At 41.3% G+C, this 15,689-nt stretch overlaps 1 protein-coding gene across 1 annotated transcript; it reads left to right on the forward strand.

The window, feature by feature from the left end:
* The first annotated feature begins 9,300 nt into the window (after nucleotides 1-9,300).
* LOC148831049 (sodium- and chloride-dependent GABA transporter 2-like) lies at nucleotides 9,301-15,362 on the forward strand. Its single transcript, XM_088920692.1, has 14 exons — nucleotides 9,301-9,508; nucleotides 9,684-9,818; nucleotides 10,077-10,217; nucleotides 10,471-10,558; nucleotides 10,651-10,783; nucleotides 11,381-11,515; nucleotides 12,700-12,803; nucleotides 13,114-13,238; nucleotides 13,350-13,462; nucleotides 13,605-13,742; nucleotides 14,093-14,195; nucleotides 14,652-14,752; nucleotides 14,910-15,080; nucleotides 15,192-15,362. Exons 1-14 carry the CDS (start codon nucleotides 9,313-9,315, stop codon nucleotides 15,360-15,362), a joined length of 1,854 nt encoding a protein of 617 aa, XP_088776818.1. The 5' UTR covers nucleotides 9,301-9,312.
* Nucleotides 15,363-15,689: the final 327 nt, after the last annotated feature.

Here is a 15,689-nt window from a genome sequence, read left to right on the forward strand (position 1 = left end):
GAAAGAAGAAACAGGACTTCAGAATATTTTTTATCACTTCAGGTAATAAATTAGAAATAGATTCTGCATTTCTCTCAGCAAACAGTGTTCCATTTTTTCTGGCCTAGCATGAGTGGAAAATTAATAAGCTGTAAAATGTTGAGAATATGTGTTCCAATTCTTTTGAATATATTTGATTAAATACGTATTTGGACAGATAATGTCAAGATGGCATAATTGAGGCCTGTTGAGTACCTCAACTGGTAAAGGCACTTGGCCAGCCATATCACCCTGCAACTCACAACTTGCATCAGACTGGAGCTAAACACATGTGAGCCTGGTCAGCACCTGGATGGGAGACCTCCTGGGTAAAACTAAGGTTGCTGCTAGAAGAGGTATTAGTGGGGCCAGCAGGGGGTGCTCACCCTGCAGCCTATGTGACTCCTAATGCCCCAGTATAGTGACCGGTACGCTATACTGTAAAAAAGCCGCCATCCTTTGGGTGAAACGTAAAACTGAGGTTGTGATTTTCTGTTGTCATTAAAAACCCCAGGGCATTTCTCGAAAGGAGAAAGGGGTTTACCTCAGTACTGGCCAAATTTCTCATTGGCCTTTACTGATTATGGCCACCTAATAATCCCCATCTATGAATTGGCTTCATTACTTTGTTCTCCTCCCCACTGATAGTGTGGTGAGCGTTCTGGCGCTATTGCTGCTGTTGTATCATCCAGATGGGGCTAAATATTGGTGGCTGAAGGTAGTCCCCTTTACCTGTAAAGCGCTTTGAATGGAGTGCCCAGAAAAGTGCTATATAAGTGTAAGCAGTTATTATCATTATTATTATTGCACAATGTACCTTGAGATCTACAATCACTGGTGAGACTGGAGCATGTTACTAGCCAACCCTGACTGCCCTGCAGGTGGTGTAAATTTGGCTGTGATTGGGTTGAGTCGTCCAGTGCTCTCTCAGCGATAGAGTGACTCCTATATTTCTTAAACTTTATTTTGACTTCACTTCATCAACACAAAACTCATGTCAACTTTTTTTTATTCACAGATTGTTTGGTTAGATTTACGAGGGGTATATTATTATTTAGTTCAAGTACAGTAGGTAGCTGCACCAGCATGCGTAGGCTGCATAGGAACAGGTAACCGGCTTATTCCATGTTGAAAATAAAAGAAAGGAAACACAACGTTTCTGCTGTGGAGCCTTCTTCAGGTGTGTGATACTGTGTGTGACTTCAGGTGTGATATTATCATTTGTTGTTCTCTTTACGTTTATCTTTTTTTAGTACTATAAGTCCCAGAAAGGCTCAACAGATATTAAGGATGACTCTACTGTTTCTGCTCTTTTCAGCTGTATCTTTTCGTCAGGTTACAATTGTTACAGTTCATCAAGTAAACAATTGTTCATGTTTTGCAACGTATTGAGCCAATACTTTGTTTCCCATCCACATCAGGCACTTTCCCCTGCAACAGATCTCGCCGTATCTAACACCACATCTAACACCACATCTGATATACACATCTAACACCACACTCATTCAAGATCCCTCAGGACAATTACGGATCACTCAGATGACATCTTGTGCCTCCAGCAATCTTATTTACTTTATCTCTTGCAGTAAATGCCCAGCCATCTACATTGGGGAAACAGGAAGGAAACTCTGAAACCGCTTCAGAGAACATGTTAGGGCTGTGAAGATTAAAGATCTCTCCAAGCCCATAGTTTCTCATTTCACCTCTGATGGCCATGATCACATTAATCTCTCCGTCTGTGTTCTCAAAGATGGTTTTCCTAACTCCTACATCAGAAAGACTACAGAAACTAATATTATCCTGCAGCTTGGATCACAGCTTTCCCCTTCTCCCAACGACAGACTAAGTTTCTTCTAAATTCTCTCTATTCGTTGTTGGTTTCATTTCACACCTCTCTTCACCAATCTGACTTCACACTACCTGACTGGCCACTCTGTCTGTCTCCTGCTCCTGTCTCTTGCTCCTCCTCTCTCCCAGCTTTTGTTCTCTTGCTACATTATCTTTGCTTACTGCCCTGTCTTTCTCACACCTGAAGAAGGCTCCACGGCTGAAACATTGTGTTTTCTTTCTTCTCTTTTCAGCATGGAATACACCTATTACGTGTTTCTTTGCAGCCTATGTATGCAGACACAGCTACCCACCTGAACTAATTAATTCGAGAATGGACCCTGGTATGATTATCTGGAATAGAAGGCTCTTTACTGGGTAGACCAGAGCCCTTGTGTGTTGCAGTATGGTACAATTTCTATCAGTCTCCTCAGTCTGTGCTCTGTCTTGCTCAGTCCACCTTTATCTTCTCCTTGATCAGGTACGCAGCAAATATCTGGGCTCCCCCATTTCTGAAAGGTCACAAGCAATACATTTAGTGCCCAGAAGAATTCACAAGAAGAAAATGTACTTTTTAAGATGAGTTTTAAATGAGCGATATTGTAAGCATTCAATTTTCTCTTTTAGAAAGATGTACTGTAATTATTAAGTTGCTCATAAATGAATGCTGAGAGCCCATCCCATCTTTATGAAAAATGTCTGATTGTATATCTTTCCTGTGGGAAGACCTCTGCTGTGTTATTAAAGCTTGAGCAGACTTGGTTGTCTCAGGAGCTGGCTGCAAAGCATGAGGATTATTAGGTGATTTTAATGAGCCCGTTTTACTAAAACACACCAACAGGCACTGTATCATCCACCTGTCAATTCTCCACTCTACACAACGTTTCCAAGAATTAGTCATAGCGATGAAAGTCATTGGGAATTGGTAAGGAGGAGAATGGTTTTACTTTTTTTCATGGAAAAACACCAGTGCTGCTTGTTTTATTTTGTGTTTTCTGTTTCATGGATGAATGGCCTTGGCCTTCTGTCTTTTCTTTGCTCCTTAAAACACAAAACACTGTCATGTCGTTTTAACATGAGTTTCCCTGAGTGCCACTTAAGCGTAACAAAGCTGTATATGAGCTTCACGCCAGCCTCAGTTGACTGAGTGTCCGGAGCTGAGCAGGAGGCACTGCAGGTATTCCACACCTCTGACTGTGAGTAGTGATTGTTCGTTGCATGTACTGTAGTGCTTTTGTATTGCGCAATATACAGTATGTTTCAATGAAGAAATGGTGTTACTGTAAATATTTCATGGGAGGAGAAGTGAGACTCCATGTCTTATAGAGAGGCAGCACATATTGACATGTAGTTGTTCAGGTGGGTAGCTGCGTCAGCATGCATAGTCTGCAAAGGAGCAAGTAATAGGTTTATTCCATGCTGAAAAAAAGAGGAAAGAAAACACAACGTTTCGGCCGTGGAATGTTCTTCAGGTGTGAGAAAGACAAGGCAGAAAGCAAAGGTAATGTAGCGGGAGAACAAAGGCTGGGAGGGAGGAGGAGTGAGAGGTGGGAGCAGGGGACAGAAAGAAAGGCCAATCAAGAGGTGTGAAGTCAGCATAGGTGTAGAGAGGTGTGAAATGAAACTTCCAATGAATGGAGAAAATTTAGAAGAAGAGTAGTCTGTCGTTAAGAGAAGGGGGAAGGTGTGATCCTAGCTGCAGGATAATTTTGGTTTCTGTAGTCTTTCTGATGTATGAGTTCGGAAAACAGTCTTTGAGAACACAGATGAAGAGATTAGAGTGGTCGTGGTCGTCAGAGGTGAAATGAGAAACAACGGGCTTGGAGAGATCTTTAATCTTCACAGCTCTGACATGTTCTCTGAAGCGGTCTCCGAGTCTCCTTCCTGTTTCTAAAACATGTTAAACATATTAACATGTTTTACAATGTAAACAAATTCATCCTTTATCTATTACACCTGTGTGGAATAAATTAGTGTTGCAGGTTACTAGATCCTTTTACATATATTGAAACTAATTTCTCAGCTTCCCTCTCTTGTTGAAGGTGAAGTGATAATGATGACTGTTTCTCACGAGGCTAGTAGTGGCTATATTCAAAGCTAATTAAATTTGAATTTCATTTATGCTGAATTAGAGTCTCGCAGCAGGCGTTTAAATAGTTCTTTGTTGGACTTCACAAATATGAGAGAAGTAGAACTTTTTTGTGTTAAATTTTACAGCAGAAGGGGCAGAAGATCAGGGAGAGGAGCCAGTGGGCAAACAAGTGGGAGTTCATCTTGGCTGTTGCTGGACAGATTGTTGGTTTGGGCAATGTGTGGAGGTTCCCCTACCTGTGCTACAGAAATGGAGGAGGTGAGAAGGAGACTGTTATATATGTTAGACTGTAATATAACTGAGGTGGCAGTTTGCAGTGTGCTTAACTGTGTGACTGTGAGCGGCACTGATAGCATGGAGCCTGGCTTTTGGTTAGAATTAGAGTATTTTCTGTTCTGTGTTTGCTTTTAAGATACTACAGTAGTTGCTGTTTTTCCCTGATGGACACCTGGTCTCAGCTCCTCCAGCATCTAAAAGGTCAATTTAGAGATACTAGGGTGAACACTGTACTGTATTTTCTTCTTGCAGGTGTCTTCCTCATCCTCTAAGTCCTGTTCCTGTTTACTTGTGGAATCCCCCTGTTCATGCTGGAGATGGCTCTGGGGCAGTACACCAGCCAGGGGGGCATCACCTGCAGGAGGAAGATCTGCCCCCTGTTTGAAGGTTGGTAACATTGCTGCAGTTTGTTCTACAGAAAGTACAGAACAAGCAAAGGCTATTTTTGTCATTTGTTCAAAGGTGAGCACATAGATACATGTACTGTACATGTACTGGTACAATGGAATTCTTACAGAAAGTCTCACGATTGTTAAAAAAAAGTGTAAGACTCAAAGTGCAGACAGTGCATCAAGACAATATACAGTACAGACAAACTGTAGACAATGTACCTGTACAAGTAAACAGTTTGAATGTAAACAATGCAGACCTGTAAACAATGACTGGAGATGTGCAATAAATAAATAAAAAAATCCTAATGAGGTAGATGGTGTAGGTGTGGACCGAGGGGCATGGCTAAATGTGTTCGCCAATCGCACTGCTTGTGGATAGAAGCTATTGAAGAATCTAGTGGTAAGTGTCTGTATGCTCTTGTATCTCTTGCCTGAGGGCAGTGGGATGAAGAGCTCATGCCCAGGGTGGTGACTGTCCTCTGTGATGGCCAGAATTCTACCATGGCAATGGTCCTTATAGAGCTGTTTAATCTCTGTGAGACCACAGCTAATGATCTTCTGGGCCACATTAACCATTCTCTGCAGTGCCTTTCTCTCTCAAGAAGTGTTGCTGAACCACACAGTGATCCTGTAGGTGAGGACGCTCTCGATGGTGCAGCGGTAGAAGTACACCAACACAGGTACTGGCACCGCCCATCGCTTGAGGCACTTCAGGAAATAGAGATTATTCGAGATAATGTCCGTGTTCACAGTCTAGGTTAGGTAATTAGAAATGTGAATTCCCAAAAACCTAAAGCTGGTGACTGTTTCCACTTCCGTTCCATCAATACTGAGTGGGCTGTGAGTGTGTGGCCTGCGTCTCCAAAAGTCCACTATTAGTTCTTTTGTTTTACTCACGTTCAAGTCCAGGTTATTGCTATGACACCACCTCAGAAGCTGTACAACTTCATCCCTGTAAGTGGACTCGTCGTCATTTAATGATGCGGTTGTTTCTGTGTCTTGCTGTGCAGTCGTGAGTGAATACACAAGGTACAACCTTGGACTCAGACAGCAGCCTTGTGGGGTGCCAGTGCTCAGGGTGAGTGGTGTTGATGTTTTACTACTTATCTGCACCACCTGTGGTCTATTGATTAGGAAGTCCAGCAACCAGTTGCAGACAGAGTTGCACAGTCCTAATCCCCTGAGCTTTGTCAGAGGATGTCGATCACAGAGTATCATATCTGTGAAGAAACATGGTACTTTAGGACACAAAGGCCACCTCTCTGCCCAGACCAGGCGCCAGACAATGATCAACAGGGGGGGGGAGCACTAATATTTATATGTTTTGGTCTGTAAATGGATGAAATATAGTATAGTATAGAAAGTATAGTCTTTCTGCATACTGGCTGACATACGAATTTTGGCTGCTTCAAAAGCGTTTATAACATTGCCACAGACGGTGTTAACAAACACAAAGCACATTCCAACGTTATTCCCAGCACAACAGACTCGACCACTGCCCACTCGAAAACACAAGCACCATTACAAAGAATGCAGTTAAATAAAGCAAATCGCACAAAATCATCTAAAATGCAAAAAGGTGTTTTACTCCTCCATGGCGGGAGTGACAATCAGGACCATGGCTGGTAGCCAAGCAGATAAAACTAGTCAAGACAATGTAATCATTGTGAACAGTGATGAATACAAATAACGTTAGAGGCTCATGTTCAGTGAGAAAGAAAAACATCTTAGTTACCGTCAGTAAAGCTGAAAGCAACACATGTGACTTGAACTGAACTTTTAAGAACGATGGTCGGAAAACAGTTTCCAGTGTGGAGAAAGAGTTTTCGCATGTTGCGGTCGAAGCACAGCATACTAAGGCCATTTTAAATGTTATTAATAGGCTACTGCGGGCTTTTCTTAAATGGTTTTGTGGTGTTCTGACAGCAGTCTCTGAACAGTCCATTCCTGAAGCCTGTTCCTCTTACATTAGGGACATGAGGAATTGGTATGCAACTTGGTACGCTTGGTACATAAATCGAATCCAATCAAAAACGAACCGGTGCACCACCAGGCATTCCAGGTGAATTAACGAACGCACCCATATGTGCTATAAAGCACCCAGCACTGTCTCCGCCACTATGTCTATTAGGAGCTCAGAAATCATCGATATATGTGGATCATTATTGGAAAAGACATAGTATTCCCTTAGCTCTGTATTTCCTAGGTGTGGATGGATGCAACAAAACAAGTGCTTTCTCTTACAGTCTCTGTGGAGGAACTTTTTGAATCCCACTCTTCTCCCCTACAATGAGACACTTTCCAAACAGAGAAAGAGAATCCATGTAGATATTGACTCTTGTATTTTTCATGATACTACAAGAAGAAAAACCCTCCTGTGTTCTTCATTCTCACAATCTGTAGCTTGCAGGTGATTTTGGCCTGGCAGATGACTCTCCCAGCCACAGCTCTATGGTACTGTATGCAGTGCTTGTGTTCAAATGCTTCAAAAATGATACCATGGTCCCTGTTCATACAGTGACTCCTTCTATCTCTGCCTACTGAACAGCACTACCAGCTTTGTACCAGCTTTGCCATCTTCTCTGTGCTGGGTGTCACAAAATGTAAGTAAAATTGAACCTCATCCTCTGCCCTCAATTTACACTGAGCAAACACTTTGCTTGATCACAAGACTCAACATTTTAATCCTTTAACATATTATAATATAAGTGGTTTGCTAATCAAATGAGTTCTTTCTTTATTAATGAGTAAGTGACACCTGAGTGGAATTTTCCTGTCAAGAGAAACTGACACATAGATACTGGTGCTACAACCTGGCAGGCAAGGTTAAGATTAGTTGCTCTTTCAAGCTGTCTTGGAATGACCATTGTTTCAGAAATCCTTCTTCCTTTCTTAATGCACCATGTTACATGTAACGGGTTTAGGGTAATTTTTCTTCGAACAGGTTTTTGATAAAGAAAGAATTCTGTTTTTTAAGAAAATGATAAATCATGAGAATTTATCACATAAATACACAGCACACAAATTTGTTTGCTTCATTCGGTTAATCAAATTTTGATTAATGTGAATACCTATTGTGTTAATTCTTCAGAAATAAGGAAACTAAAACTGTTGTATATTAAGAATTCATTTCCTTCACAGAGAGCTGGAGAAAAGGAGGTTCCTCACTTTCTTGTCTTCAGAAAAGATAGTTCTCCTTTGCCTTTCCTATTGTCTGCTTCCCAACCTCCTGTCCTTTACAGGAGACAGATCCATGTCTTTTCACAGGGCTGAAGTTGGAGCAGCCAGGCATCTACAACACATGCATCATGGAACACAATTCATGATAAAGTACTGTATGTTTTTATCTGGCCAAAGGTAAATGAAAAAGTATTGTAATATCTTGAAAAACATTATGTCATAAATTATCAAATTTTATTCTTCTTATAAATGGTTTTACTAAGTTATAGTTAGGCTCAACACATAAAAAGGATAACTCTACACTATTTCTTGTTTTTTTTAAGAAGTTTCTTTAGGTTGGGTTCACAAGGTTGCATTTAAATAGGAATATCCACTTCCAGTAGGAAAGAACAGTCAGATAATTTTAAAGCTTCAAGAAGATGAATGTCAGAGTGGAAAAACTGTCAAAATGTGACTGAACATGACAAGCGGACAAAAAGGAACACAATTTCTGATTATTTTAGTTACCTTAAATAAGTCAGTTAGGTTCAACAGATATTAAGGATGATTCTAAACTGTGTCTTCTGTTTTTCACAGTCATGTTTACTTGGCTGACAGGAAGAATGAACGGTAAAACTATTTCTTGTCTTGTCCTGTCTGCCATCTGTTGTTTGTGCTGAATTTTTAAGGACTGACCATGTCTTTGCCCATGTACAGTAAAAGACAGGGGTGTCCACTCTGTTCAGGTACTGCTGATGCTGCCTCATCCCAGCTGTGGAAGGTCAGTTGAGCTGGTTCATTTGTCTGCTATTCTTGTCAATCTGTTTCGCAACAAGTTGTAAATGAAGGAGAAATGTGATCAATTCAGATTTGTGTCCCTGCTCCTTTGAAGACATTTTGTAATTTCATGTTCCAATGATACCTGTGAGTTGAGTTTTAAATGAGCAATTTTGTAAGCATTCAAATGTCTTTTTTAGACAGGTGTAATTATTAATTTGTTTATAAAAGTATGCTGAGAGCCCATCCCAGCTTCATTAAAATGCCTGATGGCATAGAATACCTCTGGGGAGTCCTCTGCTGTGTTATAAGAGCTTGAGCAGACTTGGCTCTCTCAGGAGTAATAAGGAGGATTATTACGTGACACTGATCAAGTACGAGTCATAGTGATTAATTTAAGTTAATATGGCAATAAGAAGAACAGTATATTTGTTTTAATTTGTCTTTCCTGCTTTCTGACTGTAAGATCTTGTCCTTTCTATATTATTGTTGTTGTTACGTTTTCATTCTGAGCCTAGCACATCTTATCTCCTGGTGCCTCACATATAGCTCATCTTGTCTCTCTGTTTTGCTATCTTGGACCTAAAACATTTTGTTATTCTAACATGGGTTTTCCACTGGTGTTAGATAATTGTATATATGCTTTATGCCTTCCTCAGTCCAGTGAGAACCGCAGCACCTGAAACTTCCCTGTTTTCTTTTTCTCAATCTGTTGTTCTCTACAGAGGACAGATCCTTGTGATCCAGTTACTTCACTGGGTTGCAGCTGGGATGGCCGGGGATCTTCAGACAGGAGCCCAGCATGAGCCCCCAGTCCAGGGGAGCAGGCTGGAGCAGAAGGGGCAGAAGATCCAGGAGAGGGGCCAGTGGGCAAACAAGTGGGAGTTCATCTTGGCTGTTGCTGGACAGATTGTTGGTTTGGGCAATGTGTGGAGGTTCCCCTACCTGTGCTACAGAAACGGGGGAGGTGAGTAAGGCAGTTGAACGGCAGATTTCTGCTAATTTAAAATACAATGTATTCGTGATCTTGATGAAAAAGTTATTTTCTATATAACAGTAAATTCTAATCATGAAGACCATTTCTCAGCACTTCCATTATGTAATTAAGCTTTTGGCAATTATTATCCTGTTCTTTGTAAAAGGTGTCTTCCTCATCCCCTACGTCCTGTTCCTGTTTACCTGTGGAATCCCCCTGTTCCTGCTGGAGACAGCTCTGGGGCAGTACACCAGCCAGGGGGGCATCACCTGCTGGAGGAAGATCTGCCCCCTGTTTGAGGGTGGGTACATTTGCAACAGAATATTCAAAAATGTGAAAAGCTTTTTTTTTTGTTATTTGAGGATTTTAATTTAATGTCATGTAGTTTAACAACACCATATACCACCCTGAATCAGAGACATTGTCCTAGAAAATGAGTCTCAGACATCATTCCTTCAAACATCACACTAGTTTTACACAATAAAGACAATGGCCAGATTTATCACACTGATAGTATTTGTTTTCTTCTGCATTTCCAATCTTCATTTGTTCTTTGCAGGCATTGGCTTATGTACTGTTGTGAGAATGGTCTGTGGCTGCACTGTTTATATCATCATCCTGGCCTGGGCCTTCTTCTACCTGTTCTCCTCCTTCAGCTCTGAGCTGCCCTGGGCCAGCTGTGGAAACACCTGGAACACAGGTACTGGAGCATAGGAGGTCACTAGCAGCAATTAGTGAAACACCAGTGTGTTGAAAATGTAGACTCCAGAAATACTGTTTTTCCTGGCTGAGTGCCTGGTGTTTGTGACGCAGTCATCCAGTGATGAAGATGATAGTTCAGAAATTCCTATATTTAGCAAAATTTTAATCCTGTTCTCTCTGCACTCTCACCAGTTCTTCCTGTCTTCCAGACAAGGTCATACACTTCTTCTATTCTGTTGGTCTTCTGATAGATTCCTGTGTGGAGTTTGACAAGCAGAATCTCACTTCCAACTGGACAGATGCAGAAAAGACCACCTCTGCTGTAATGGAGTTCTGGAAGTAAGTTAGACACCCTCACACCTGTACATACACAATCACATACTCTGGGCATGTTTTTCAACACAATCATGTCTGTGTCCTGATCCCTGCAGCAGGAGGGTGCTGGGTATATCCAGTGGGATCGATGAGGTGGGCAGTCTGAGATGGGAACTGGGACTGTGTCTCCTTCTGGCCTGGATCATCTGTTACTTTTCTGTTTGGAAGGGAGTGAGGTCCACAGGGAAGGTGAGACACTTTTGCTGTTAGAGTGTATTTTCTTCTGTGCTGCAGGAATTACATTTTCATCCAATCTAGACAATAGTTTGTTGGATATAATTGTCTTTATGGTACCATGGGACATTATTAACATTGATGGGTAGATTGTTAAATACTCCCACAATCCTTTGTGTTTCACAGCACCTCCGGTTTTCAGTTTTGAATACACTTCCCTGTAGGTTGCATTTGTGTAATGCTGAAGGAGTCCTCTGGGGTGACAGTGTGAATACCTTCAATGATCTTGAGTTCTTCAATCAAGTCTCCTTAAAGATTTGTCTGGTCAGATTCAGTTCTTTTAAACTGTCAGGGTAAGATCTTAGAAACACTTTTCTAATATCTTAGAAAATCATGCTGAAGGGGATTTTAATCCCATCAGTGAAAATTATAAACAGGTTATATCATTTTTAAAGATTGTATGTTTTAAACTAAAACTTTTATGCTTTGCTGAAGAACATCGGTAGACCAGACAATTCTCTCAACTGTATCTTGAATTGAAGTAAAAAAGTACAAGTAAAATTAAAATTAAACCTCTCCATACTGTATATCAGTGGTTTCCTGCCCCCTCAGGTGGTGTACTTCACAGCCACTTTCCCCTATGTGATGCTGGTGGTGCTGCTGGTTAGAGGACTCACTCTGCCTGCAGCTGCTGATGGGCTGGTCTTCTATCTAAACCCTGATGTAACTCGGCTCACTGACCCTCAGGTACTTCAGGACATACAGGCCAGCTCCTCTGCGGTGTATCTGTCACAGATCCATGTGAATTATTATTGAAAAGGTCTTGTAGACTCCACAGTGCTCTGCAGGGTCCTCAAAGGGTTTGAGGACACCACGCCCTGGAATCATTGTTTATTTCAGATAATCAAGTTATTTTAAACCTAGCCCCAGTGTTCCCCACTGTAGAAGGGAGCTCAAATGTCTTCTAAATCAAACCATGAAAGCAGAACAGACTAAATGTTTTTTTCACCACAGTAAAAGGCTTTTTAACCAAACCATCATAATAAGGACCATAAATTAAAAAGTACATACACAGCACATTTAATAAATTTTCTCCAGCAAAGAAAACATCATAACAAACTTTATTTCAATCACAAGAAGACAATCGGAGCTTCAGAGCTTCTCTGTTTCCCAATCCATAAGACAAGAAAGCAATCAATTACAGCAACATTTTTTATCTGATGATTCGTTCAGCACAGTTCCAAAGACCTTCGAACATTTATCAGTAACCCGTCGAAATACAATCCCAAAAGCAAAAGCTCACCCAAATGCAGTACATACAAATCCCACGTTTACACCTTAGAGAACATGAAGAAATTATTCAGATAAATTCACAAGCAGGAGAATTTACTCATCTCCAGGTTTGAAGACAACTGAGACTGATTGGCTCCTGGGACTTGAAAAAGCTGGTCTAATAGGTTCAAATTACTGCCATTCATTGTTTTTTTCAACCATTTGGAAGCTTATGGGATGGACCTCCTTTGTGAATCTCAGACTGCACATTTTCTGGAAATGCGAGCAAAACCATTCTAGGTCCTGTCTTCACAAATAATTATGTAGGATTTTTAGATTTGTTATATTTGTCTCAAATTTCTATCCATGCTAGTAGACATCTACCTAGACACGTAGGATGAGGTCTGCAACCATATTCAGAAGTCTGACAGGGCCACAACTTGAACAATTGATCTTTGAAGACAAAATCTGGATATTTCTGTCTGGTGAATGGTCATGCCTGGTTAATGGCCACTGTGTTAGCTTTGATTTATCTTAAACCAGACGTCTACTGTCTATATTTCTAGAGATATTACAAAATGTTTGAGGATTCATAATTCCAGATGGAAATTGGGGTGTCTATGACAGTAGTAGTATTCCCCTGTTTCTGTCTCTTCTAGGTGTGGATGGATGCAGCAAAACAAGTGTTTTCCTCTTACAGTCTCTGTGGAGGAATGTTGACATCTCTGGGCAGCTACAACAAATATAACAACAACTGTTACAAGTGAGTACAAAGGTCAATATGGCAAAATACTAAGAAAAATAACTTTTCTAATCTCTCTGTTCTCCCCTATAATTAGGATTAGGGGTAATTGTTAAATACATTTTACTCTGAGCAAAACAATCCATTGTAAAATCTGCTTTTGAATCTTTCATAATAATACAAGAAGCCCACCTGTGTTCATTCTCACAATCTATTGCTTGCAGGTCTTTCCACTGGCAGGCGTACAGTACATCTTAGCCTCAACTGTAGGTTTTGCAGTGCTTGTGTTCAAATGCCTCTCAGAATGGCACCATATTCTCTCCTCATGCAGGGACTCCTTCTACCTGTGCCTCCTGAACAGCGCTACCAGCTTTGTGGCTGGATTTGCCATCTTCTCTGTTCTGGGCTTCATGGCGTACGAGCAGGGAGTGGACATCTCGCAGGTGGCCGAATCTGGTGAGCTGCAGTCTGTCCACATCTGCTATCTGTCATCCTGGTTCATCTCTGACTGGAGTGTGTTTTGTAAAAATAAATCTTAATAGATTCTGCCTCTGTCTGGTTGTGCAGGTCCTGGCCTGGTGTTTATTGCATATCCGAGGGCAGTGGCCATGATGCCGCTGTCTCAGCTCTGGTCGGCCTGCTTCTTCATCATGGTCCTCCTGCTGGGAATGGACACAGAGGTGAGACCATCTAATGAGTTCAACATATATGATATAAATTCACAGGGTGTAGCCTGTGTTTCTCTGTGTGTCTCTGTCCTCTTAGCATGAGTTGACTCAGTGGTCCAGGTGTCTGTGCTCTCTGTTGTCTTCCTCTCTGCAGTTTGTGGGTATTGAAACGGTGATGACAGGCATTGTGGATTTGTTCCCTATGGTGCTGAGGAGAGGATACCGGCGGGAGCTCCTCCTGCTCCTCTTCTGTGTTGTCTGCTTCCTGCTCGGGCTCCTCATGGTCACTGAGGTGAGCACTGAAGAGCTGAGGGGCCTGATTGTTAATCAACAAGACCTGCAATGAGCTGGTTTAAATAAAAGGATAAGCAAGGTCTTCTGAACATCCCATAGAATTGGAAGACATTTATTGGAAACTGCAGGAATGTTTGTGCCATTTTAGGGCACCAATCAACAAATCAGTACTTTGTACTAAGGTTTCTCTTAAGGGATCAGCAAATTCTTCTGAGCAGCCTACAGAGATGAAGAGATTTATTGGAAGCTGTAGGATATTTGTGCCATAGCATATCATTTTGAACTTACCCATAGTGTCACAGAGTGTCACTGTAACCTTGCTGTTTCAATATTTGTATCTCTCTACAGGGTGGCCTATATGTCTTCCTGCTGGTTGATTACTATGGCAGCAATGGGGCCTGCATTTTGTTTGTTGCCATATTTCAGAGCATCTGCATTGGATGGGTGTACGGTGAGCTTACACTCCATTATCACACCTGCTTATGTGCAGGACTTTACTTCCTTCTCCTTAAGTGTTTTTGAGATCCATTTTTCTGATCCATCTATGCCTAGCAAAACGTTTTATTGCACAGTACTACTTGACATGCAGTCTTCTTTAATTCTCAGTAATAATAATATATATAAAAGTTATAAAATATGCTTTGCCTCTTTTGATTTTTACTGAATTGCTTTACTTGGCTTCTGGGTTCTTACAAGAGGGGCTGATCTCTTGACTAGTAAAGCTAATCACTAGAATTGCTAAAGTCCCTAGTCATCCATAATCCGAATATTACCTTAAACTCAGAAACACTCTCACATCTATTAAAGAAAATGCTCACTGAATTCAGATGACTCAACACAATACATTTATACATCTGTAATTGTGTCATTACTGAGCTTCTTCTCTTGACCTCTGGATTTCATACAGGAGCTGATCTCTTCTGTGCCAACATTGAGGACATGATTGGCTATCGGCCTTTGTCTGCATTTTGGTACTGTTGGCGCTATATCACTCCAGCTGTGTGCACTGTAAGTGCATGTCTTGAACTTCTTCAAATTAACTCCACCTATAAAAATCAGTTTCTTTTGTTATATGACATTCCACATCTTCAGCAGTGCTCCTGTGCTGTCCTGGTGAAGCTTAGTCACTGAACTGAGGTGAAGCTGTCTGTTCTTTCTCCTTCAGGGCATCTTCATCTTCTCGCTGGTCAGGTACACCCCACTGACGTTCAACAACACCTATGTGTATCCAGACTGGGCTTATGTCCTGGGCTGGCTTTTGGGTATCTCCTCTGTCATTGGTGTCCCTCTGGTCATGCTGTATAAGCTCACCTCATCAACAGGGTCACTACACCAGGTATTGTTCCTCCCTCTTTGGTAACTGAAGAGCTCTATACTGAATTGTCAGTTTGTTCCTCCTCCTGAGCTGAGTCTGTAACAAACTCATTTGTTCTTGGTGTCTCTCCAGCATTTGCATCAGCTGTGTCGCCATGCCCAGGACCTGCCTCTCAGCCAAAAGCAGAAACAGAGCTGTGATCCTCTGAGCTCAGACTCCAGTGCTCTGTTGAGTTCAAGAGAGAAACAGCTAAAGAGTGAAGGGAGCCCTGGAGCTCCAATCCCAGCAGCCTCTATCTGTTAACACAGCAGCAGTGTTGAAAGTGGTTCAATATGGGTACTTATGATGTTTGAAGTAGACTTTAGTAGAAGATTATTCATTTTAACAATGGTGCAGTGTGATGAATACAGTGTTTTAAAATAATGGATTAATAAATCTGTCAAATTACTGTAACAAAGTGCTCTTAACATGATACTTGTTTTTTTTATACTGAAATAATCTAATTCTTGTATGTCAGTATGTCTCTGTTATTTGAGAGAGTTTCAGATTTTCAAGCTCCTGCTCTGGGTTGTATTCATATCACACTAACCAGAAGCTTTCTTTGATTACAAGAGTCAAAGGTTTTCTCCT

This window comes from Atractosteus spatula, chromosome 7 (assembly GCF_055471065.1).
Source record: "Atractosteus spatula isolate fAtrSpa1 chromosome 7, fAtrSpa1.hap1, whole genome shotgun sequence".
In the NCBI taxonomy this organism is placed as follows: domain Eukaryota; kingdom Metazoa; phylum Chordata; class Actinopteri; order Semionotiformes; family Lepisosteidae; genus Atractosteus; species Atractosteus spatula.